We start from the raw sequence: 25,017 nt of genomic DNA, 5'->3' as shown, positions 1-25,017 counted from the left end.
GTTGAAGTCCCTTCCAGTCCTACATTTCTGTGTTTCTGTGGGAGGTGCAGAGCCTTGAGACTGGGTCTTCCACATTGTAAGTGAAACCCCAGTGGTGAGGGTACTCTAACCCGGGATGTTAGAGGCCCAGGTTATGTTCCTGCTCTGAATCAAACACAGCAGGGACATGAACCTGGCTCTCCCACTTCTCAGGTGAGTTTCATCATCAGTGGGCTACTGGCTATTCTGGGGTGGGTGAGATAATTCACTCCGCATCTTTTTGGGGGGGAGGGAGTGGGTGAAAGATTTCGCAAGGTCTTGGGACAGCAAAGCCATTTCCCACCCAACTATACTAATGGGGGACTGGCATGCTTAGGCTACACTGATGCATACTTGGTGTGAGTAGGGGAGGAGGAAAGAGAACTTCTGAACCAAATCTGACTCACTTTTCATTTTCTCTCTTTCACTTATATGTATTTTGCTAAGTGCATAGAGAACAGTGATAGCACCTAGATTAAGGTCTCAGATACTGAAGTCTTTTGCTAGTTAAAATAAGAGGTTTTTCTCTCTCATGACCCAGATTCTCCTATAAGATCCTACAGTTTACTACTGCTGCTGCATAATTACCGCTGTGTTTGCCTACCTCAGAACTCTGATGTTAAACACAGAGTCTGCTGACATCAAAGGAACACCAGGATTACCAAGTATGTTTGGCAAGGCAGGAAGCAGTGCCTGTTGCCTTTACCTGGTATGTTTTTCAGCAGTAAGGTGTTTTCATAATTCTCCATGTGATTCTGTGCCATCTGTCAGTAAATCAGGAGTAACTCAACTCAGCTGAAGTAAATGCAAGTTATAACAAGTGAGAGCAGAATCAGCCCCTTATAACCATCATGTCTCTGTCTGTTGCCATTTTTGATTTAATAAATTCTGCATTATGGGCCAGATCGAACTCCCATTGAAATCAATGGAAACATTGCCTTTGAGTTCAGTGCAAGTTGCATTAGGGGCCTAAGAAAAATTGATGAGCTGTGGCGGAGGAGTGGGGGGGGTACAAGTGAGAACTGAATTTGGCCTTAAGTATCTTTTAATAAGACATTAGTTATTTCAAAGTAGGATGCTGCCATTTCTGCAAACGTCAGTGAGGATGGTTTGTTGCATTGCTAAGGAATAGAGCTATGTGACGTGTTTACAACAAAATCATGTTGTAAATGGGCACCTTTCACAACTTGCTGTAAAAAACACTATCCACAGAGTCTGTAAAGTGCAAATCCATCTCCTTTTTGGAGTTTGGCTTTATTAACAAAGGAAACAATAATGAGGTAAGCATCAGCTCATATTTTCTCCTCAGGCTTGACTGCTCCTAGAGTTCCTTGGTCAAGATCGCTATCCCACATCCTAGATCTTCTATCACAGAGAGTCACTTTCACCTCCCTTATATCTAACAGAGAATCAGTCACTTCCTTCTGTGAGCCAGCAGATACCACTTCACCCTTTCACAAGCAGTCAACACCTGCTGCAAAATCAGGCCAGTGGGGACACGGGGTATGTTTCAGGCACACACTGCCAGGACATTACTTGCAACTTCTTTAATTTTGGGAATTGTTAAAAGCTGTCAACTCAGTCCAGATTTACCTAAAGTTTTGCAAAAGTTTGTAAACTTAGGCCCATTTTCTTTAGGGCCTGTCTAATTTGTGATTTAAAGTTGAAACCATACCCAATTTAGTTATTGGGCACAGCAAATACGAATCATAAATACTCTGACTTGTATAAAGATACCACTAATGGTATGCATATGAATAACCACCAATCCCCAAATATTAGTGTGAAGAAAAAACCCTTTCGTGTGAATGTTTGCAAAAACTGTATTAAAAAGGGAAACAAATTGAATGGTCATTCCTAATCGGAGCGAATGTCTGTCAATGCTGCTTTTTTGCAGTATTCAATAAGCTTCAATAATTAGATGACTCGATTAGACTGTCTTTTATAGAGTATTGCTGATTTCACCAGCAGTTTTAACAAATGGGAAGAGACAAGCTTTTAGGAGGTGTTGCCTCCTTTACAGGCAGCTAACTATACATTCTATTTTCTAAGAGCACATTTGAAATCAGAAACCTTCCTGAGGTAGTAAATTCTTTATGAAAAACCCAATCAATCATTCGGAAAGCTAAATTGTGGGTTTTGTGCCATTTAAAATCTAGGTATCTCTACAGGTCTAAGATGAAAAGACTAAATATTTTCAGACAAAAAAAGTTTTTTTTTTAATGTTTTGTTGGTACCAAAGCAGACAGATGAACTTTCTAGTTCTCTGGAAAAGTGAAAGGAGTAGGACTGTTCCTGAGGGAAAACATTGTGTCTTATTTTCCTATTCTCTTTTATACTGGCTAGTATGAAGTTTAAAATCATCTGGCATTTGTACACAGTAAAAAATGGCTAAACATCACTTTTCTGTAGAGTGTTCAGTTCCAGCCCTCTGTTTTTCAACCTAACTTTTCTGCAAAAGGAAGATACAAGCACTCGTCACTAATGCACATAATATTTATTCCTCTGAAAGCTAACAACCTATGCTTACTGGCTCTTGGGATGTGTAAATAACCAAAGATGTATTAAGCATTTAAATGTATTTGAAAGTTCCTTGTTAGTACATCATTTACAGATGAATAGATCAGGCTATTAGATTTTTAGCACAAGATCTACTCCAGAATTCCCATTGTTGTACCCACTCCCCAGAATTGTATCTCACATGTGTGTCCCTAACTGGTCTAGGAAACAGAGATAATACCTTGCAGTGTGTTATGAGAATAAATTAATTAATGATTATGAGGTGCCAAGATATTAAGGTGATGGGAGCCATTTAAGAAGCAAGCTAGACATTGACAGATGTTAAGTACAGGCACTATATGGACTCGATCCTGCAAGGTGTTAAGCACTCTGATCCACATACAGCAAAGCATTTAGCATGTGCCTACTTTTGATCATGTGAGCAGTTCCATTGATCCTTTCAGGATCAAGTCCTATGTGCATATACTTGTGTCTAGTATACAAAAGTCTCAGGAACATATGTTTGGAAGCAGGAACATACATAAAATAAATAAATACTTGTTAATGTAGATATGGTGAAAAATGTATTAAGGACCACTTCCAAATAGATAACCTCTTGTCTTAAACATGCTCTTTAAAGTACTCCCATATGGTTTGCCATACAACGTTGACCTTTGTTTAAAGACCACAACAGGGCAATGGATTTTTTGCTGGTCCCTCGGTGGTGATTTAAGACCGATTTTGCTGTCTAAGGGAAAACCAAAACAAAAAAACCACCATACCACTAAAGGCAGATATATATATTTGACAAGAAGGCATTCCTATAAAACTGCAGGGGGAAAAAAGACAAAGTAATTCCACTAGGTTTTTTTTCTTTTCTTTTTTGCGTATTCACTTTCCAGAAATAAACATCAGATGACCATTCACAGGGATATACACTTGGAACCATAACATTTTCAAATTATTTGAAGTTGTAATGCCAGTTTAATAAAGGCCCATAAAATTATCACATTCTTCTTAATCGATTGCAAATGCTCATAATTACCCTGACGCTGTTTTCAGCTGCCTGATGACTATAATATTCTCAAGTCTGTCTCTAGACAGTCTTAAAACTGTTTATTACTCATTTGGCTACTTTCCAACTTCTGGCATTCTCATTTACTTCACTGTGCCTCAATAAGCATATAATTAATTCAAGCTTATTATTTAACTGTTTTCTTTGTATTAGTACATATGGATAAAGAAAGGAACATATATTCTTCACCCTTGCTTTTGGGAGCTTTTTGTTTGGGAATTTTTTTAACAACCAATTTTTCCACTGGATAAAGCGCTGATTTGTGAGATATATATATTGGTCCATTCTGGATTCACTCTGGTGCAGAGTTACTGAGGTAATTCAATCACTGTAGTGGTTTATGCCCAATGAAGAACTATGATCATAGTTTTAGTTTTGCAGTTGAAAAAAATAGATGGGAGAATACTCTGAAGAAGTGATTCCAGTTCCAGATAGGAAGCAGGTACTGCACTAATGTTTGTTTTATTTTCATTTAATACTGGAACAGACAAAGCACGGGAAGGAATATAACAAGGAATGCTGCTTTGGTACTGGAGGTGTCTTTTACACCTTTCATTTCTATGCTGGAGGTTAATTTAAGAATCCGCGTATGTGTTGTCAAAATGTCAGCATGCACTGATCCAGCACCATTGCAAGGATACCAGTAATGGAACAATTAAATCTAGGGTTATTATTGATGAAACACTGTACCAAAGTTTCACAAACACATAAGGCATTGTACTGGCGTGCAGCGTTTACAGTTAATTCACACAAGCAAAAAGGCTAAATGATTTAAAATGAGAAAGCTAACATTTTCAAACCCGGGTGCAAGTTAAGCACCTAAATAAAAGTTACCTCATTTTCAAAGGTCTTTGAGCATCTGCAGCTGGGTGCTCAGTACTTCTGGGAATTGAGCTGGGTGTTTAGGAGCCTGAATATAATCATAGGAACTTAACTTTAGGCACTCTTTTTTTTTTTTTTTAATCTTGCCTTGACTGCTTAAAGTTAAGCTCCCAAATCGATATCTAGACTCCTAAATAAGTGGCCTGATTTTTGAAAGTCGGAGCTATTGAACCGACTACCACTTATCTCCGTTTAATGGTGTTAAGCCTGGTGAATTTAAATGGCTATACTTGAGCCTACAATATATATCATCATCAGAAAGGCTAAATAGTTTTAAAAAAACTGAAAAAATGTATTAACTTCTTCCTAGGAGAAAGAGGAAAGGAGAAAAAACAAAAAAGAAGAAAGGGATCTTTTTTAAAGAAAATGCAGGCAATTAAAAATATGCACCAGAATAGTTTATGAGCACATTGGTTGCATTAAATACATAAACTATAAAGAGCTTTGAAGATAAGTTAATTTCACTTTAGTAAGTAATATAATAAATAAAATATATAGCAGGCCTGGGTGGGGCACACCCTCCAGCAGAAGACCTGCTTTTTTTTCTGCATGAAAGGAGACTATAAAACACCTGATCTCTTAAAAAGAGAGTTACTGCCTAGCAACATCCACTTTCTTTGGCTACCAACTCCACTGAAGTAAAAAATAAGCACACAAACCTGTGAAGGTCTTTTAATAAAGATGATGGGGCTGCTAGTATTCAATCAGTTAGTGTAGGAATAGCTGAGCAAATAATTCCTAGTGGATAATTCATCCAATGAATCCAGCTTTGTTTACAAATTGTGAGCAATTTACAACTTGCTCACTTTTTAAATTCAAAATTAGTCACTAAATGATGTCAACTAATATCTGTTGAAGTTTAGATTGTTTCTGAGCATTTACATGCAAATATTCACTAGACAAGCTATCTTGGTTAGGTTTGCTTGGATGCACAGGTCTCATGTTGTTGTTCCAGTTCCCTAAATGGAGAGTAAGCTCTTGGGGAAAATTATCATTTATCTCAGAAACTGTGGTTCTTTGAGATGATAGCCCATATGGTTCTACATTCATAGAAGATACTCATCTGCAGCATCTGAACTTAGAAGCGTCCAGTAAGCAATTTCCATTGGGACCAAGCAGACCCATGTTCTACCAAATCCCAGGACCCAGAGAATACAAAAGGGGGTGTAGCCCTGGCCATAACTGTCCTTCAGTTCCTTCTGCTAATTCATAAATCTGCAACAATGATCTCATAACTGGGGCAAGTGGGGAGCCATATTGGCAATCATTGTGAAGAACTGCACTTATGGGTATTACGATGGGTTGTACCCCTGGGGTGCAGTCTGGGAGCTATTGGAACCGCTGTGCGCCCTAACTATTCAGCTGGGTTGGCCATTCTTACACTGCTCTGATGATGACATCCAGCCAGTCTCTCCAGGCCCTGTTATCACCCGACACGACAGCAGGTGGCATCACACACCCAAATGAGTCACCTGAGTGCTTTACCTAAGCCACTCATGGACTAACAATGGAGGCCCCAGCCAATTTTCCAGCTGGAGTATAAACCCAGAATTATGCTGTCTTGCACTGCACAGGGATCTGTACAGTGCAAACTCGATGTGGGGAAGACATGCACCAAGCCGTTAACTGAGCTGAAATTTTCCAAACACTTCAATCAAAAACACACTGGTTAAGATAAAACATAAAATAAATTTATTAACTACAGAAAGATAGATTTTAAGTGATAGACAGATCAAAGCAGGTTATCTAGGAAATTAAACAAAATCACAAACTAAGACTTACACAAACTAGTTAGAATTTGAATCAGCAATATCTCACCCTGACTGATGATACAAACAAGCTTACAGATTCTTGAGGCACAATCTGTGTCTACTGTACAGCTTGGGTCCCCCTTCCAAGTCCTTTGTCTTCCAGAGGTTCTTTCAGGGGTTGAGTTGTGGGGGAGTGAAGACAATCATAATGTCACTCCCCATCTTTTATAGGTTCTTCCAGCTTGCTGAAAAGTCTTTGCATGTGACGTGGGGGATCCGCCCCCATTGGCCAAACATTCTCCGCTCCCTCTGATGAAACTTCCTTATACAGAGTTCCTGTGCTAGTGGATTCTTCCCTGAATGGGTGTTGATGACAGCAATTAACACTGTTTGACTACTCCCTTGTTGTAGCTGAAAGGCTGGTTTTGGGTATTTCCAGCCTCACATCAGACTTTTGTAACTTACACATAGCAAGATTTCATAACTTCATATACAATGATGGCACATACAATCCAATGTTTAATGCTAATGTTTAGCAGATCAAGACTTTCAGAATGATACCTCACAAGTCATACTTTGTACACAACATATAATTATATGACAGTGTTGAATATGGGGGTGGCAGGGTGTGTCAGTAATTATTTTTTTTCTTCCAGAAATGGCACATGGATCCCCACTTTTATGATTATTAACAAGCATCAGTGACCCCAGAGGAGATTAGTCTGAGGGGTTAATTCTGAGTAAAGGTGTGTAGAGCTCCATGTAGTAACCTTCCACATTTCAGTTAAGATAACATAGTAAAGGCATGATATGGAAGCTGCTTTAGGTCCAATTGAATGAGCCCCAATACCTAGTGGTGACTGCAGGTTTACCAGGCTGTAGCTGGCAAAGATGCAGAGTCTCATCCACTTGAGCAGTCTTGAGCTGAAATGGATTTGATTCCTAGTCTTATCCCTATATGCTGTAAAAGGTTTGGGATTGTTTTGGTAGTATGTAAACAAAAGGTGTCTGAAGTATGAAGCCTAACTTTTCTTGGTTTTGAACGGTGTTTGAGAAGCAATGCAGACAAACTAAAGGCCAGGAAATTGGAGATTACTTTAGTCAGGAATCACAGGTGAGGACAAAGGACCACCTTATCTCTGGGAGGAACAATGTAGGTGACAACGACCATCATGACTTGTCTCTCTCTAACTTTCTGGGTTGATGTTTTAAGATGTGGCCTTCACAGTAAGAAGGTATCGACTGCAACCCGTTGGACATAGATTCATTAGCTTTGAAAGAAAAGGGTCAGATCCCACTAGAGAGGTAGTTTGTACACCGAAAGGACTATGGATCAATTGAATTTGGGTGAGGCATAGTGAGAGCAAAAGTTGTCAGTCCATGCATCAGAAGTTAAAAAGTCAAAATGACAGCCAAGTGTACTCTGATCAAGCTCAAAGATAGTTTTGACCATGTTAGGTGCAGTAAATAATCCAAAATGAAAGGCCTACTTCCTCTGACCTTCCCAGACGGAGAATCTTTTCCATGTCATTAAATAGGTTTACTTGGTACAAAGCCTCTTTCTCTTCAACAGGAGATTTTGGGTTTCTTCAGAACAGATTTCCCTTGCAAGAACTATCTTGCCACTAATGATTGCTTGGCTGGCATACTGCTGCTTACCTGGGGCTGGGGAAGGATCAGTGGCTGCTCCAAAACCACCACTGCCAGCAATTCAGGGACCTTCTTAGACAATCAGACCATGTCTGGTCGGTGGCATGGGCCTATAGTACTCCATAGGTAGTCCTAGCAATTTTAACCCCTGCCCACCCTTAAAAGAAAGGAAAAAGGACAGGACGAGATAGAACAAATTCTTTGTATAATAATATGACACTGTTAAGATCCCCTATCTTATAACCTACTGGAGTAGAGTGAACGTCATTTTTGGATGCCAGAAAGATTCTCCCACTTGTAAATGTATAAATCTCCTGGCCAAGATTTTAAAATATGAGTAGATTAAATTAATCAAATAGGAGCTGCTGGGTGTTCAACACCTCTTACAATCATGCCACTTATTGAGTTGCCTATAGATATGGGAGCCTAATTGAAAGCATCTATTTTTAAACCTGTGGCTCCTATTTCTAGTCCTGCAGGACTGTGAAATATCAGACCTTAAACTAGTCACTCATCCCGGACTAAAGAGTGCCATTCCTGGGCCATGTGCCAGTGTAGTTTTCGGAGACATATTGTATGCTTTGGAGGAAAGAAGCACTCTCCCTATCCCCAGTTAACAGCAAATTTTCAAAGCTTCTCAGATATCTGGAACGTAAGATTTAGTCACAAAGAAGATGAATTAATGGTAGAAAAACAGTCAGGCAGTCAAGGGTACACGGTAAATGCAATTTATCATATGACTAGCTGCTATACAAGCATGGTATCTATCTGGGTTTTTGTTGTTGTTTTCTTTTCTCTCTACTTTATATAAGTTCAGGTAGCAAATGCTACACTTTGGGATTAATTCCAGGTCCCATTCAATTTTCTTCTTCTTCTTTCCCTTGTCCCCTTTTTCCCTTGTATCTTTTCTGTCAGTCTCTCCCTCCTCCTTCCTGGTTAAAAGGCAGAGAAACTAAGGAAAATCTAGTATCCATCAAAAACATGGATGAAAACCAAGTACTCAAGCGTCTGGAAATTCCAAAGGTTAAGGTCCCTATTTCAACACTGATTCAGCCACATATGTTGTAGTATCTATTCCCATTTTCCTTGTTAAATATGAACTGTAGTGGATTTAAGTTTATTATTGATATATACCATGAAACATACAGTATATGCACTGAGGCTGAAGAACTGTTGCAACAGAAACTTTTAATTTAGGGAATTCTCTGCTAATTGAGGGGAGCTGGAAGAAAAATATTTAGACAAAACAACAAAAACATTTGCGAAAAATGTTGAAGATGTTTTCATTTCACTGGTTCAAAATGGAACAATTTTTATTTTTAATTAAAAAAATGAGTTTTCAATCTTTAGAATTTGAAATTTTTAATCCCCCTCCCCCCTTTTCTCCTTCTTATAGTAATGTGCATAATGTTCAGGGTGTGGGGTAGAGGTTGTTTTGTTTTTGATTTTTATTTGTTGTTCTTTGGCAGTAGTGTCACTTGTCCTTTTTCCCCCTTTTTCTGCTCTGTGACTTTTCAAAACCTCAAATACATTTCCAGTCCTGTTTTGTAGACCACAAAAAATTGGATGGTACAATCAAATATATAAGCTCCTGAACGTAAGCTTATCAACAGTGAGCCTGAATTAATGCATCATCCTTTGAGGTTAGCTCATCATTAACCAAAATATATTCAGTCAACTCCCTAACACCAATGGAAAAATTCAGGATAGGGTAGTCTGGTAGTTTGGTTGGTTTGAGAGTTCTTTGTATTACAGATAACTAATGGGAGGGAACTGCACTGATCTGAGAGTAGGGTGAAAGAGGAGAGAGATTGTGTTATTGAATCATCATGCTAAACATCATTGCTCACTTCAGCTTAAATCCTAAATTAATATCAACAACCTTCTAGAAATATGGATATTTAGCTCAACACTTGAAGTAGAACTGAGACTTTTTCAGATTCCAGCCTGAGATATGCTTCTATGGTGTACAGTACATATCCATAATTAATAGGCTCCGTCATTGCAGCCATCACTGTGTCAGAAAGGATTACTGCGGTAGATATGTAAAGCTTTCTTGATAAGAATTTGAACAGCATCATATGTTATACAACTGCTTTCCTCATCAACAGTACAAACAAAATAGTCTTTTGAGTAATCAGCCAGTGAATATTTATGACAAGTGCATTCACCTTTTCTGCAGCAGCTGAATCAGGTGATATTTTTCATCTGGGCAGAATGTGAGGTGGTTTTGAGGTCTAAAATGATATTACAGAAGGATGGGTTAATGACTGTATACCACCCTGGGAAAACTAAATGCTCAATTAGGAGCAGTGATTACCTTATAATTCTCTTTTATCTCTAGTAAAATGCCAGAAGCAAGCAGGATTTAATTTTATTATCATTATCAGGTAGTATAATCTCTCTATCAACCAAAGCTGGTCTGATTATTCATTGTGAATGTAAACTTTGTATCCATTTCTGAATGTACTTGTTTTTCATAAGTGCGGATGAACAGTTTTCAGTTTCTAGATAGTTGATGTTTGCTACTTATTTTTCATGTGATTTTTCTCTACAACCTGCAGGTTGACTTGGTACTAATGAATCAGTCCATGCTATGCATTGGAGTACCTCCAGCCTGTTTGTTCACAGATATATTAACAAACCTGGCCAAGACTTTCAGCTGGTATAAATCAATCTAACTCCTTTGAAACTATGCTGATTAACACTAGCTGAGGATCTGGCCCTTTGTACTTTATTTAATTATTTAATAATGTCTTTGTCACTGATATACCTCCTTTTCATTTGCATTCTTGCAAAACTTTGGTTGTGTTTTGAAAAGTAAGGTTGGGCAGCTGGTAGGCTGAACCAACTTAAAAAAGCCCTGGATGCCACCAAATAACAGAATGCCCTCCAAATTGTATAAAATTTGTACTGCTCATTCAAACAATATCATTAAGAGTTTGACCTAAGTAAAGTTTTCCTTGGCCTTTAAAATAACTTTTTTCATAATGATAATCTCACTCATTTCTTAACGTACTGCTGGTAGCCATTATCATCTGATTGGGATGCAGATGAGTTGGTTTTCTCACCCTGCCTACATGAGCACTAGAGTATTTTTTTAAATAGCTAGCAGTCAGGTCAATGGGACTAATTTCAAATACACAGTTCCTCAAATATGGTCTTATGAACAAAGCAGTTGCACACTAAAATGCATTAGAGAGAGAATCAAGGGGTGGGTTTACATTACCAAAATTAAGACCTGTAATTCATCACCGATTAATTACGGATTTGGGCTTGCACTATGGAGCTAAATATAGCAGCAAGTGGGTGGGTCTCAGAGCCCATACTCCAGCCCAAACAGGAATGTCTACACTGCTATTTCTAGCTCCATAGTGCAAGCTCTAGAACCCTAGTCAGTAGCCCTGGATTCTGAGACTCGTTAGGGGCGGGGAGGGTTGTTTTTGCAATGTAGATGAACCCTAAGTGATTTGCCCAAAGTCATATAGGAAATCTATGGCAAAGCTGGGAACTGAACTCTGATCAGAGTCCAGTCCTAACACTTAAACACAAGGTCATCTCTCCTAACTCAGTAGTTGAGATTAGCTAATCGTATCTACACTCTTACTAATGGTACCTAGATTTTAATGTCTGGGTGATTGGGAAGAGTATTTACAAAAGGAGAACCCCTGATACAGGGACTCACTTCTCGGATTCTTTCAAAAGAGCCAAAGCTGTTTGATGTTTGGCACATGGTATTCCACCTGTCACATTTGTTGCATGGAAAGAGATGTCATGGAGTAGCATATCTGTTTCTTTACAGATAGGGTTTGACTTTGTGACTTATCATTGACGTTGAAGAGCTGATTCTATATTCATGTAACCTTGCGTCAAAAGTGTTGGTTGTATTTTAAAAATCTAATACTAAATATTGGTGACACACGGTGGAGAGAAGGCAGTAACACTGGCTCTAGTACCAAGACTGTAATGAGGATTCTTTATATTGGTGACAATAAATAGCTCTCCTACATTCTTTGAAATGACCATAGATCTGATTTAAAAAGAAAAATCTCATTTCTAGTTGTCTGGTTAGCAAATGCAGGATGAGAATCACCTGTGCAACAAAAATTAACAGCTTTGTGTGTGCCTTTACTGAGACATCTGCAGCACCAGCCACTTACCAGATTTTTGTGCAGAAGGAATTTACCCATGAAAAAGAGGGTTCCATGGAACAATGTAGAAATATCCTACTATCAGATAGTCTATACAGGAAAGGTGAGTTGACACTATCCATTCAATGGTAGCACCTATTCTTTGGCATATTTTTCAAAGAAGATAATCTCTAGCGATTAGAGAGCTAAAGCAATGGAATTAACAACCATCATCATTTCGTAGCACTTACACATCAGTTTTCAGCTGGTGATCCCAAAGTGTTTCATTAAGATAGGTAAGCTTCATTATTGTCATCCTCCTTTTACAAATGGGGCAACTGAGGGACAAAGACATCAAGAATTTACCCACCATTGCACAGTTTGTCAGTAGCAAGGTGAGGAATAATACACAAATTTCCTTAGTCTATCTGGTGCCCTATCCAATAAATGAATCTGTCTCCCTAGATGTGTATCACGATGCAACCATGCATAGACTGAAAGATCACTGGGAAGAATAATCTTATCAACAAAGAGCATCCCAAGTCTTAATGTCCACTGGGTCTGTTAATATTTAACATATTGCATTGCTTTGTTAGATTAATAGGTTTTCAAGGCCAGAAGTAGTCTAGTCTGACTACCTCATAACACAGATTAGAGAATTTCACTCAGTAATGACAGCATCAAGCCCATAACTTTTGGTTAAGACAGAACATAAGTTTTAGGAAAACAGAAGTTCTCCTCCTGTTTTCTCTCCCACTCATTTCTCTCTCTCGAGTGGGTGAGAGGAGCCAATGGCTATTGGTATGGAATTGAAATCTGACAAAACTTGTCCTAATTTAGGTCACCTTTCTCCAGGTATTCTCATGGTATATGTAGATACCTGAGAAGGTTTAAATAATTTAGTGCACTCTTGGCCAATCTTTATCTCTATTCAAAAAGTTCCTGTCTAACTGGCTGTTAAGTAACCCAGAAACATGGTAAATATGTAAAACTTTAAAACTCAGGAGTTAAAGCAGGAGCAGCTAGTTTATCATTTGCATAAAACTAGGCATGTTTGTAACAGTTCAGATAATCTTGTTGCTTCTTAAATTGACATTGAAGTGCCAAAAAACAAACAAAGAAAAAAACCCTTAACCTCCCTGATTAGACTGAATTTAATTTTCCCAATTTAGACATTAAATAGAAGCTGTAATTAGCATCTGACAATCTTTTGGAACTTTATTTTTAGGATGTGCAAGTACTTTATCCGTGTTAAACCATTCTTCAAATATTTAGTAATACTTCAAACATTGCTGACTTATCTATATATAAATAGTGTGGTTGCAGCCATGGATTCCTAAAATGGCCTCCTGGTTTGTTGTATTTTACTTCCAGAGGTTCAACTCGTGGAATATTAATGTTTTAAACAAGCTTGCTCCCAAGCCTGGCTCTTTTAAATAACTTATGTGGATTATTTAGATATGTGACTGTTCTATGGCTGCATTACATTGCATTGCATTTTAAATTGTCTAAGGACTCTGCTGTCTCTGAAGCCAGGCAGCCATTTTGTGCTCAGGTAAGTATAGATTCTCAGAAGGGAGAGAGACAAAGTGTTTTCTCATGGGGACTGTATGTTCCTTTCTGATCTGTTCTTTTGTTTTCAAATGAAAATAAGTTATTTGAACTGTAAGCATCAATTTTAACTCTGCAACTGGCCCTTTGCAGCAGGGTTGTTGTTTAGCGCTGTGACACTCCAAAACTTTTTTATATACTGGATAGGTATACCATAACTCAAAGGCAGGTGCTGAAGACTTTTTTAACCATAAGGCCCTATAAACTCAAATAGCTGGTGGGTATCCAGTGAGTATTTAGCACATAGCTAAATGAAAGGATATTTGTAGGCTGAGAGAACTGGAATTATTTAGTCTGCAGAAGAGAAGAATGAACGGGGGATTTGATAGCTGCTTTCAACTACCTGAAAGGAGGTTCCAAAGAGGATGGATCTAGACGGTTCTCAGTGGGACCAGATGACAGAACAAGGAGTAATGGTCTCAAGTTGCAGAGCGGGAGGTTTAGGTTGGATATTAGGGAAAACTTTTTCACTAGGAGGGTGGTGAAGTACTTGAATGGGTTACCTAGGGAGGTAGTGGAATCTGCTTCCTTAGAGGTTTTTAAGGTCAGGCTTGACAAAGCCCTGGCTGGGATGATTTAGTTGGGGATTGGTCCTGCTTTGAGCAAGAGGTTGGACTAGATGACCTCCTGAGGACCCTTCCAACCCTGATATTCTATGAGTCTATGATTTTTGGAAAAGGAAAGGGTGCAGATACTGTAGGCACAATGACTTAAGCAGTTACAACAAAAGATAAACATAAACAACTCATTCTTAGGAAAGGTGTACATAGAATGAGCCAGCAGGCTCCATTACAACTCTTTGTGTATGAAAAAAAATATAATTTATGTATTTTGTTTTCATTGTTATTTAAAGCTAAACACAGTCAATGGCCATGGTGTCTACCAAGTAACATGCTATGGTTGTTTGATTTTTTTTTTTAAAGGAAGTAAATTTATGTACAACTTGGACCTAGCTTTTTGCTAAATAGCTAATGCAGCTAAGTTTAGGAATTCAAAAGTATGTGCTTCTCCAAAGACGGTTGTATTATGGTGATAACATTACTTTCAGTCTCCAACAAAAGAAACAAAGAGAAGCACTGTATGTTGCAGTCTGATAACTTAGCCTCCCCTTCTCTGCATGTGTCATTTAGTATGAAACTGCTCTCGGAGATGTACAGTGTTAATTAGAATAGGAAACAATATGGTGATTGAGTGAGAAAATCAACTGAAAATAATTAAGTACTGTTTTTAAGTGATTCTTTTTAACACTAACCCATACATAAAATTCTTCCCACATTTTATCACTTTAGGACATACCATGAGCATAGCTCAGGAAAAGTTGAAATGAATATTAAGTTAGGGTGGCCTACAGGGATCTACCCAACACTGAGTAGAATACCTTTTCAAGATAAACAGAACAGTGTTTTTGTCTCTGTACTATACACAAATTAGCATTTTGATGGGCTTTTGATGTTCCTAGATATCCGTGGAATACAAGAATTTTTGGACAAAGTATCTCAGCAGGGAATGGATGTAGCACTGCAGAAGGTAGAGAATAACATCAATAAAATGATCACAGGGCTCTTTGCCACCATGCGAATAGAAGAACTGAACCGCTACCGGGACACTCTGAGACGGGCCATTCTTGTAATGAACGCATCAACAGCCAAGTCCTTCATTACAGAGGTAAGTGATCAGCAGTGTTAATTTTCTCCTACCCTCTATGCCCCCAACTTTGTTTACTGAAATTTAAAAATACTTTATCAATGAATAATTTTACCTGACATCTTATAAAATACAGTAAATAGATTTACTTTATGTGACTTCTTGTAAAAATAAATACTTGAGTATGTATGCTTGATTCCCTCTCAAAAAACAAAAAAACAAACAACAACATAAAACACTTGCTAATGATGGTTTTATGGTTCATATGAGTGCATCCAAAGGAAAGTATACCTGTGCCCCTTATGAGCAATATATTACAAAAAATACAAGCAAATTATCTTTAGAACCTTATTAACATTCATGTCTGTTGTACTGCTAATTCCCTGCTCATCTAATTTATTCCTTAGCATCCACTGTACTGCTGAAAGTAGTTATATTTTTATTTAATTACATATATTTTGGATATGGGTGTGTTTATCTGATTGACGCATTGAAACTTGCTGGGTTTTTATAAAATTAAGCTTAATAATGACCTAGTAGAACTTATAAGACAGGTCGGAAATTGGGATCATAGGTTTAAGTTAAAAGGATAATATACTCATGAAGAATTTAAACTGCTAAAATACAGTAGTATTGATATATTTAAGAAAAAGTTGGATTACTGCATCAAATTTAACTAATTAAAGGAGTTTTGTGTTGGAAGTAGCTGACTGCCATATTGGTGGGATAGGTGTTTTGTTGGTTGGGGGTGCAGCAGGTTTGTTTTGTCTTTTAATGATCTTCCCTTTTCTTCAGAAGATAGGGTTTGTGGGGTTTTTTTTATTTTTTGTGGTGTGGGGCATGGGAAAGTGAGAGAAAAATTGTTTTTAATTTTGAACACAAATTATGGATATGTTAGAGATGGTATAATTGTCATGGTATACATAATGATATAATGGTAACATAATGGTATAATAGTTCCAGACGTTCAGAATGTATGGCGTACTATTGGTGTTACACAACTTTGCAGTTGTTGGCATTTGAGAAACTGGAGACTTCTTAATGGCAACCAATATGAGTGAGATTTTCAGGAGTCTAAGTGACTTAAGAGGACAAGTCCTATTAGCTTACAATGGAAATTGTGCTCCTAAGTCTCCTAGATACTTTTGAAAATCCCACCCTATTTGTATATATATTTTATTAATGGCATGAGTGGACAGCTCCATGCTCCAGAAGTGCATGACATAGATATATTCTTTCCCTCACCATCAACATATGGCTCAAAATAAACATCTATCACACAAAAATATACTCTTTTTTTTACATTTAACAATAATCTCTTTCATGCTGGATCTGTTTGTAGGCAGCATTGTTTACTCAGAGGGTTGGGAAAAGGGAAACAGGAAGGAATGGAATAAGCTATGCCAGCAAAAGGCCTGGTCTATGCTAGACAATTAATTTGGTTTAACTATGCCCACACCCCTGAGCATCATAGTTAAGCTGACCTAAGTCCCCATGTAGACTGCACTAAATGTAAGAATTCTTCTGTTGACGTGGCTACCGGCTCCTGTGGAGGGGGTTACCTATGTCAATGAGAGAACTCCTCCCATTGGCATAGGTAGTGTCTACAACGAAGTGCTACAGCAATGCAGTTGCAAACCTTAAGGGAACATGCATCCGAAGAAGTGAGGTTTTAACTCACGAAAGCTTATGCCCAAATAAATCTGTTAGTCTTTAAGGTGCCACCAGACTCCTTGTTGTTTTTGTAGATACAGACTAACACGGCTACCCCCTGATACTTGAAACCTTAAGGGCTTGTCTACACAGAGAGTTGTTCATGAGTAACTTCATTCGTGAACACTTCCCAAGTGCATTATGGTAAAGTGAATTAAGGTCACTTGAATTATGAATCAGTGTGTCCATTCAAGGGTTTAATGCAGTTCAACTAATCATGTTAATTGACACCTTTAGTTAATTTGGATTAATTTTTCTAAGTGTCCCCCTGTAGACAAACCCACTTTTATTCCAAAGTAAGAATGCCTTGTTCCTTTTCAGCTTGGGTTAACCACTTGGGTTAAGCTAAACAGGAAGAAAACACTCTTATTCCACATTAAGACATTAAGATTACATGTGGAGTTAATCAAGAACAACTCCATGTGTAGACAAGCCCTAAGCCTTTATGGCTTGCCTGCCCATGACGTGCAGCTGTTGGTTCATCTGGGCTTCTTAACTTAACTTAAGTATTTAATGTTCTCATGGTTCAGCTGAGGACATGCCACAACTGTAATAAGCATGACTTTGATTGCAGTGCAAATATCACCTTTTCCAGAATAAATAGTCACACATGATCCTGTGTAAATTGACAGTCTGCAAATTAGAGATTCCTTGAGGTAGAGTTTATCTTTGCTTTAACCTTTAGATATTTTTGTTTCTTGAAAACAGCAATGCTTTTAGTTATGTCTTTGCTGATCCGTGCTTTCTGTCTAGCCTTTGTATCCATGGAGCTTGCAATGATGAGGTCACTACTTAGAGAATGTTCAGAAAGAAGAAGGGGTTTAAGGTTTAAATGCCTTTCTCCCATCTTGTAAATAGCGTTTAGCCCTCCCGGGTGTTACGCCCCGATGTATTTATAGAGAGCTATCATAACCCTTCTCAGCCTTTATTTTGCTTGGCTAAACAAGCCAAACTCTGTAAGCCTCCTTTCATATTATAGGCCAGGGATAGGCAACCTATGCCACTCAGGCCAAAGGTGGCACGTGAGCTGATTTTCAGTGGCACTCACACTGCCTGGGTCCTGGCCACCGGTCTGGGGGGCTCTGCATTTTAATTTAATTTTAAATGAAGCTTTTTAAACATTTTAAAAACCTTATTTACTTTACATACAACAATAGTTTAGTTATATATTATAGACTTATAGAAAGAGACTTTCTAAAAACGTAAAAATATATTACTGGCACGGGAAACCTTAAATTAGACTGAATAAATGAAGACTCAGCACCCCACTTCTGAAAGGATGCTGACCCCTGTTATAGGCCCTCTATTCCCTTCATCGTTGTAGTACCTTTTCTCTGCATCTGTTCCGGTTTGAATCCATCTTTCTTTCATTTGGGTATATGTAATATTGCCAATGCTTTGTGGAATGGCATTAATACTTCTCTATCTGTACTGTAAATATCTTTCCTGATACAACATAGGATTGCATTTTTTTTTCAGCTACATTACATGGATGGCTCATAGTCATCCTGTGATTGACTAATATACCTGGTCTCTCTCGTCCTCCGTTAGTTCCAAGTGAAGAGCCCCCAGCTTGTGGCAGAATTCTTGTTAACCTCCAAGTGCATTACAAAGCATTACATTTCATCCCATCCTGTCCTCTAGGTCAGACAATTCTGCCTATATAATATTGTAATCTTCCTCTATATTGTCAATGCCTCTCAAGTTTGTGTCAGCAGCAAATTTCATTAGCACACTGTCAAATACTTTATTGAAGTCCAGATAGGTTAGATCTGCTGCATTCCCTTATCTAAGAAATCAGTTATCTTATGAAAGAAAGATATGAGGTTAGTCTGGCATGATATACTTTTGGTAAACCCATGTTGGATTTTATCCCATTTTATCATTGTGTTAGTGCCCAGTGAGGTGAGCCCCAATCCGCTTTAATCCTGCTGATTCTGAGCACCAGGGCTTTGGAGCTGTGCTCCGGCTCCGCTCCAGCTCCAGGCAAAAACCTGCAGCTCCACTGCTTCGGAGCTGCTCTGCGCACCAGCTCCGGGCTCTGCTCCAAAGCTCCGGAGCAGACTACAGCCAGTATTCTTGGCTGGAGTCTTTAGTCATACTTTTGGAATGCAGATCATTTTTCTAGCACCCTCTTCTGAGAGCTAAAACTCTATCTATGGTTCAAGTGGCTGGTGCTTGAGACTACTGCTGGTACCTTGACTTCCCAAATCATCAAGCTCAGCACAGTGAATAGCAATATATTTGTAAGTTTTGTCATTTTGTAATGTATTAGATAGAACATATAAAAAACATATGTTGTGCAAAGCTAATTGCTCATTTCAGTTATCAAATGTGAGAGCTGCTGTGAAAAAACAGACTAGGCTTTGCTTGTAAGAGAAATGCCTGTAAATTCCCATTGTATTAATCTCGGTATAAGCCATTTATTTGTTGTTCATGTTCACCAACAAGGCAGGGAAATGAAAATCGTATATAATTGTGTTAGGCATTTCTAGTATTAACTATGAATGATTTCTGCTTCTTACAATTCACCTCATGAACCTGTCAAATTAAAATGTCTTGTACTTCTACCATCCCATAACGATACATGTTGATCCCGAGAAACTGGTAGCATTGGGTGAAGGGGTTCAAATGAGCTACTCTGCAGCCTTCATAAATGAATAATTGCTTAATATTAACTTAATAATATACTTTTAAAATATTCAGGTGCAATGGAGTAAAGAGAGAGAGGTGGCTAATAATTCTCTAACTTATGGATTCCATGTGTTTACATGGGAAATGAATGTGTATAGAGTGGGTACAATTAAAGAATTGTTTATGCCATCATGCTACTTACCTTGACCATGTTTTTTGCAATATTCCCTATAACTAGGGTAATAAATATTTATATCCTTTGTTAAATGACCCTAAGGAAGGTGGGGAAGGTCCAGCTTTTAATGGGGTCCTCTGTTCTTGGCAACAGTGTGTGTTTTTAACTAAACATTTGACTAATTACTAAAGCAACTTGTTTTTTTATGCAGTGACATATGACAAATGATTGTAACAGGTTTCAACTTCAGCTCTGAACATGCAGTAAGGCTAAAATTATGTAGTTGTGAACTGAAGAAAGAACAGAAAAGGATTTACTCTAGAGAGCTGTGCTAAAAGCAGGTTTATTTCTTTAAAATGCCTATTTACAAAGTCACAGTAGAGACAGGTTGACTTTGTCTACACTTGGTTCACCCATCCTTTTACTGGTGCAGAGTTCACAGAAGCTCAGCCTTTTTTTCACTTCATTCTATGTGTGGTGTGTATTGTATTTCCCACACATCCCATGGGACATCATCGTGATGTTTGGATGTGTAATTCTGTAAAGGAAATCATTTTTCCCTTATCTGTTTCTAACTGTTATCTTTGGGCATCAGCACTGATTCAAAAATAAACACATGGGCAAAACTGAATTTAATTGAAAAGAAGTTAATACAGACAGAAAATGATGGGCCTGGTCCCAGTGGCAAAACCTCCATTGGCTTCAGTGGGAGAAGGATTGGGCCCATTGATTTATTCAATCTAGAATGTAATGGAACTCCAATATTAAATAAGTTTCTAGGAGTTAGAGGTGGAAAGTCCACCTGGACCAGTATGTATTGAGCTTTTTTGTCAGTAGTGTGGGCTAGTAAACATGACACCAAACTGGGACTTGAGAGACCTGGGTTCTATTCCCAGCTCTGCCAACAATCTGCTGTGTGACTTTGAGCAAATTACTTAACTGCTCTGTATTATTGTTCTCCCCATTTGTAAAAGAGTGTAACACTGCTTGCTCACCTTTTGTGAAGTGTTTTGATATCTGCAGATGAAATGTACAGGGTAAACAGTAATATTATTATGTGCCAAGGGGATATGTGTGCATCCATATCTGCATTAGGACAGAATAAGCATGCACCTCCTTGTGTCACTTGGATTAAATGTTGGTGAAGACTGTGAGACCTCTCTACTAGTAGAACAGTTTCTGCTAGTCAGTTGATTTAGAGGCAGCAATGCACTGGAGGGGTCTCTTCACATTTCATGAAAAGTATTGCGACAGGCTGCTGGGTTTCCCAGAACTGTGAGCCACTGTGTTACGCCTCTCAGCCTCAGCAAGTGAGAGCTTTGCTGCTGCTATGCTGTGTGTCAGATTCCTGACACACCGGTTTATCTGCCTTGACAACAAACTCTCCAAGACTGTGCCCATCCTAACCTTGCCTAGCAAGTAACAATCAGAGAGGTCTATCTGCATTGCTCAGCCCCTCTAACTGTAGCACCCACAAAACCTTATCAAGTTCACTTCTCTTTTAAAGAAACAGTTCACAGCAGCTTATTACCTTAATGGGGGTTAACAAACCCTCTCTTTCAATCGAAGTACTGAGTTGGTTTAACATAGTAATAAGGTAAGTTTATTAATAAAAGGATATAGGTTTAAGTAATATCAAATTTAAGAAATAAAGATAGAAATGGTTTCAGGCAATCAAAAGTAAGAATACGCTTCTGAATCTAACTTAAACTTAGAGTCCTTTGTGCAAATAAGTTTCTCTCGCCAGTCTTTCTTCCAGCATGGCTGACCAGGTTTTTTAGTCCAGACCCTTCACAGAGCTCAAAGTGCTCAGTTGCTTTGTCTCCTCGGGTGAAGGATGTCAAAATGGCTTTCTTTCTCTGGTTATATCCCCAAAGTTTTTCTTTGTTTTCAAAGTCAGGAAGCCCTCCTGAGGGCTCAGCTTGCTTCATCCAAGAGGGAGCTGATGCCATGTTAATGTTTATAGTCTCCTCCCCGTGTTGAGATATTTAAGTGGTTATCTCCCTCACTTGCTAGTTTGATGGCTTTGTTTACTTTTTATGGAACTGTGGTGAATACGTCAGGCCTGACAAGAGTTACTGACAGAGTAGTGAACCACCAATGGGACTCTGAGTCACAAGTACTAAAGTGAAGATTGGGGTGAGGTGATTTTCCAGATTCTGGTGCAGTTCGGCCATTGTCTGGATACTGTTAAATGATACCTGCTAGTTGCTAATTTATGTAAACGTGATAATTTCTCCATAGAGCCTAAAACAAGTGAAAACATTCCTAACTCAAATGAGAAGCGGACATGCATCATCAGTTCCATCTTTAGTGCATGCTATGGAAGGATGTTTCATTCAAGGTCTATACTTATTTTTCATAGGTGTTACGTAAAACACAGTATTGCAGTCTCTAAGGGCAGCAGGCATTCAGAGAGCTCCTTTTTAGGTGAAGGAAATGGTGGTGCTGGATGCTCAGAGGGCTATTGAAAACCTTTATTAGCATTGTGGATGATAAACATCCATGAAAATCTGAGCTGCTGGCCTTCTGGTCAGTGGCATAATTCATCAACGAGCAGCCCAGAAAAGATTGCTCCTGGCTAATTTGTTTTATGTTTCTGTATTTAACCCTACATTTTTGAAATTTTGGATTCTGTGAGGGGGGTGGGAAATAGACTGGATGTGGTGTGGGTGAGCCAAAACCCCATAAAACAAAGGGAAACATTGAAAAGTGCCTACATGACTCAAGCACCGATGGCCCGTTTTCCAAAGCACCTAAATTGCTTTTGAAAATTGGACTTATGCTCCTAAATCAATTAGGCAACTTGAAAATTTTACCCTGTATGCTTATCTGTTACAACCCACTTCACATTGTTATATCCCTTTTCCTTACCATATTTTGTCTTTTTTATTAAATTATAATTTATTCAAGAGTTAATAACTCTGTATTAAATTTTAGCTGTGGCAATTAATTTTCAGAGGGTAAAATGAAGTCTTGTCATCTGTGCATCTTTTCTTTCCCCTCCCATTTTTCTCTGTCTCTTTGATTATCTGTTTTTCAGGCTTGATTTTGCTCACTAATTTCAGTTTGAGAGCTTTTTCCACGCTGTGCTCCTTTAAAAAGCAGTGTTGTCCTTTTCTAGCACTGTATCTTTTTGAGTAGGACTAATCCAGTACCATATGGCCTGTTCTAAATTATTGTTATTAATAACACACTGGATCTTTTTCTTCATCTGCTGTATTTCACTAGCCCTGAAGGCCAGTCTTTTCTCTATTGTCTTCACAATAGCTGTAACTTTTACTGAAGGCTTAAAGTATCTTTCTTCAATAACTCCCAAATCCCTTTCCTGGTCAAGATTCTGAATGCATTGAAACCTCTTGTTTTAAATGAAGCAGTGGTACTCAGATGGGCAAGTATTTGCCAAAGATTTTTTTTAAGAAGAAAAAGAAAAATTATGGTTCATGGATTTCTATTCCAGTCCAGATTCTTGACCCTTAAACTAGTACAGACTGACTACAGACCATTCAGCTGATAGGGGATCTCCAGAAATGAAAGTTGAATTTGCTTTTCCCCCAGTAGTGTGTGCCTATTGTGGCTTGATTCATGGAATGGTGTTGGAATAGATTTTGTACACACAGTCTCTTGCCACAGGTTAAAGGTTAGATGTTGGGGATTTTTGCTCTTAGGCAGGAGAGAGCTAGCGGGAGACCGCTTCTGTGCTAAAATACAAGCAATACAAAAGGGATTTGCACAGGATTAAGCTATAGAGACACCATCATCATGGCCTAAAGTACACAATCCTTCTCCTGTTTCAGTTTCTGTATGTGTGGGAAAGGGCTAAGAGGACAGCAGAGGTTCAGTTAATAAATCTTCATATTTCGTGTGGTCACAGAGAGAGCCTGAATTATAGTGCAATCCATCCTCCTGCTGAACTGTTGTGCAATGTTAGCATCTGCTGTGAAGAGGAAATAATATTTGGAACTCTCTGTGCGTGAAATATAGCACAGCACAAAGGGCCCACAATATGCTTTCTATCTTGCTTCACACCTTCTTCAAGGGGTAAAGTGGAGCAGAAGGCCTTGCATAGGTCTTCTGCATTAGTATGATTTTTTTTATGATGATCCTGATATGCAGCTGTGTCAGAAAAATATATGACAGAACTCAGGAAGGGGACAAATGTCCCCTCTCCTCTTGGGCCAGCTGTGGGCCAGTCCATTCCTTGGTATAATTTACAACATCCTAAAGTCTCTTGTGTATTAACTGGGCTGCCAGTGGGCATAAAGGGCTCTTACATAATGCCTACCACAGTCAGGCCAGGATTTTTGATTGGGGCCTCTAGGAGCTATTATAATAAAATTGTAATAATAATAGCAGCTAGAGATAACTGGGATGCAGAAATGCCTTGACTGCACCCCTGTCCCACCAACCATGCACCCTATGCTGGGAAGTTGAAGTGGCATAAAAACTTTCCTGGCTTTACACCACTGGAGGAATCACCTATACATGGGTGCTTCTACCATGACTGACTGTGCTGGAGCAGTGTAAAGAAATTCTCATAGAGGGAAGGATTGGGTGCCAATATGAATAAGGAGGTCCAGAGGTGTTCAGCAGTCCAACAAGGAGAGATTGTTTTGACTGTTTTCCTTTCCTTCTTTGGGAGATTTATGCTCTGTGTCTTAATGGGAATCAAACATATGGTATGGCTGAATATTTGCCTGGCTGTTCTCCTTTTGTCAGCAGATAATAGAGTGTTTATAAATCCAAACCAATTTTCCATCTCTCTCAGGTCAGTAACAGAGCACACCGTTTATTGCATATTTTGCTAATAATGTTCACATATTCATTCCATACACAGGGACATGTCTAGACTGTTGACTGCAACTATCCAGCTGTGTGTCATTTTACAATGTTGTTGTATTATCATAGGAAAAATTAATCAAATATTAAGTTTAAAAAATCATAATTTCATAGCTACACTGTGAAATGCATAATCTCAGAATCTGTTAAAAGTAAAATAAAATTTAGAGATGAACCTGCACTCAACCTCTGGAACGGGACCCACTTCCCTCGCCTGGCACTTTTGATCCTGTTAAGAACTTTATCTCTCTCTCTTTCTATTACAGGCCCAAACTGGTGAATCTAAACTCCTTCTAAATTTGAGGAAATTAGAATTTCTAATTCGAAACTATTAGTGGAATTAGCAGATATTAAAAAGAAGAGACGCTTTCATGTTTATGCATGGAATAGAAAAGC

The 25,017-nt window shown here is 38.5% G+C and overlaps 1 protein-coding gene across 4 annotated transcripts in view; it reads left to right on the top strand.

Annotated features, from left to right (window-relative positions):
* Nucleotides 1–25,017, top strand: part of GRID2 (glutamate ionotropic receptor delta type subunit 2) — a 1,049,702-nt gene that overhangs the window by 602,323 nt on the left and 422,362 nt on the right. For all 4 annotated transcript variants that reach the window (XM_065596092.1, XM_008179090.4, XM_065596093.1 and 1 more), the window contains one exon: nucleotides 15,076–15,281. In XM_065596092.1, coding sequence (XP_065452164.1) covers nucleotides 15,076–15,281 — 206 coding nt within the window. The remainder of the gene's footprint in view (nucleotides 1–15,075; nucleotides 15,282–25,017) is intronic.

Source organism: Chrysemys picta, chromosome 5 (assembly GCF_011386835.1).
Source record: "Chrysemys picta bellii isolate R12L10 chromosome 5, ASM1138683v2, whole genome shotgun sequence".
In the NCBI taxonomy this organism is placed as follows: domain Eukaryota; kingdom Metazoa; phylum Chordata; order Testudines; family Emydidae; genus Chrysemys; species Chrysemys picta.
The sequence above is the reverse complement of the archived record's forward strand: the minus strand, read 5'-3'. Positions and strand labels throughout refer to the sequence as shown.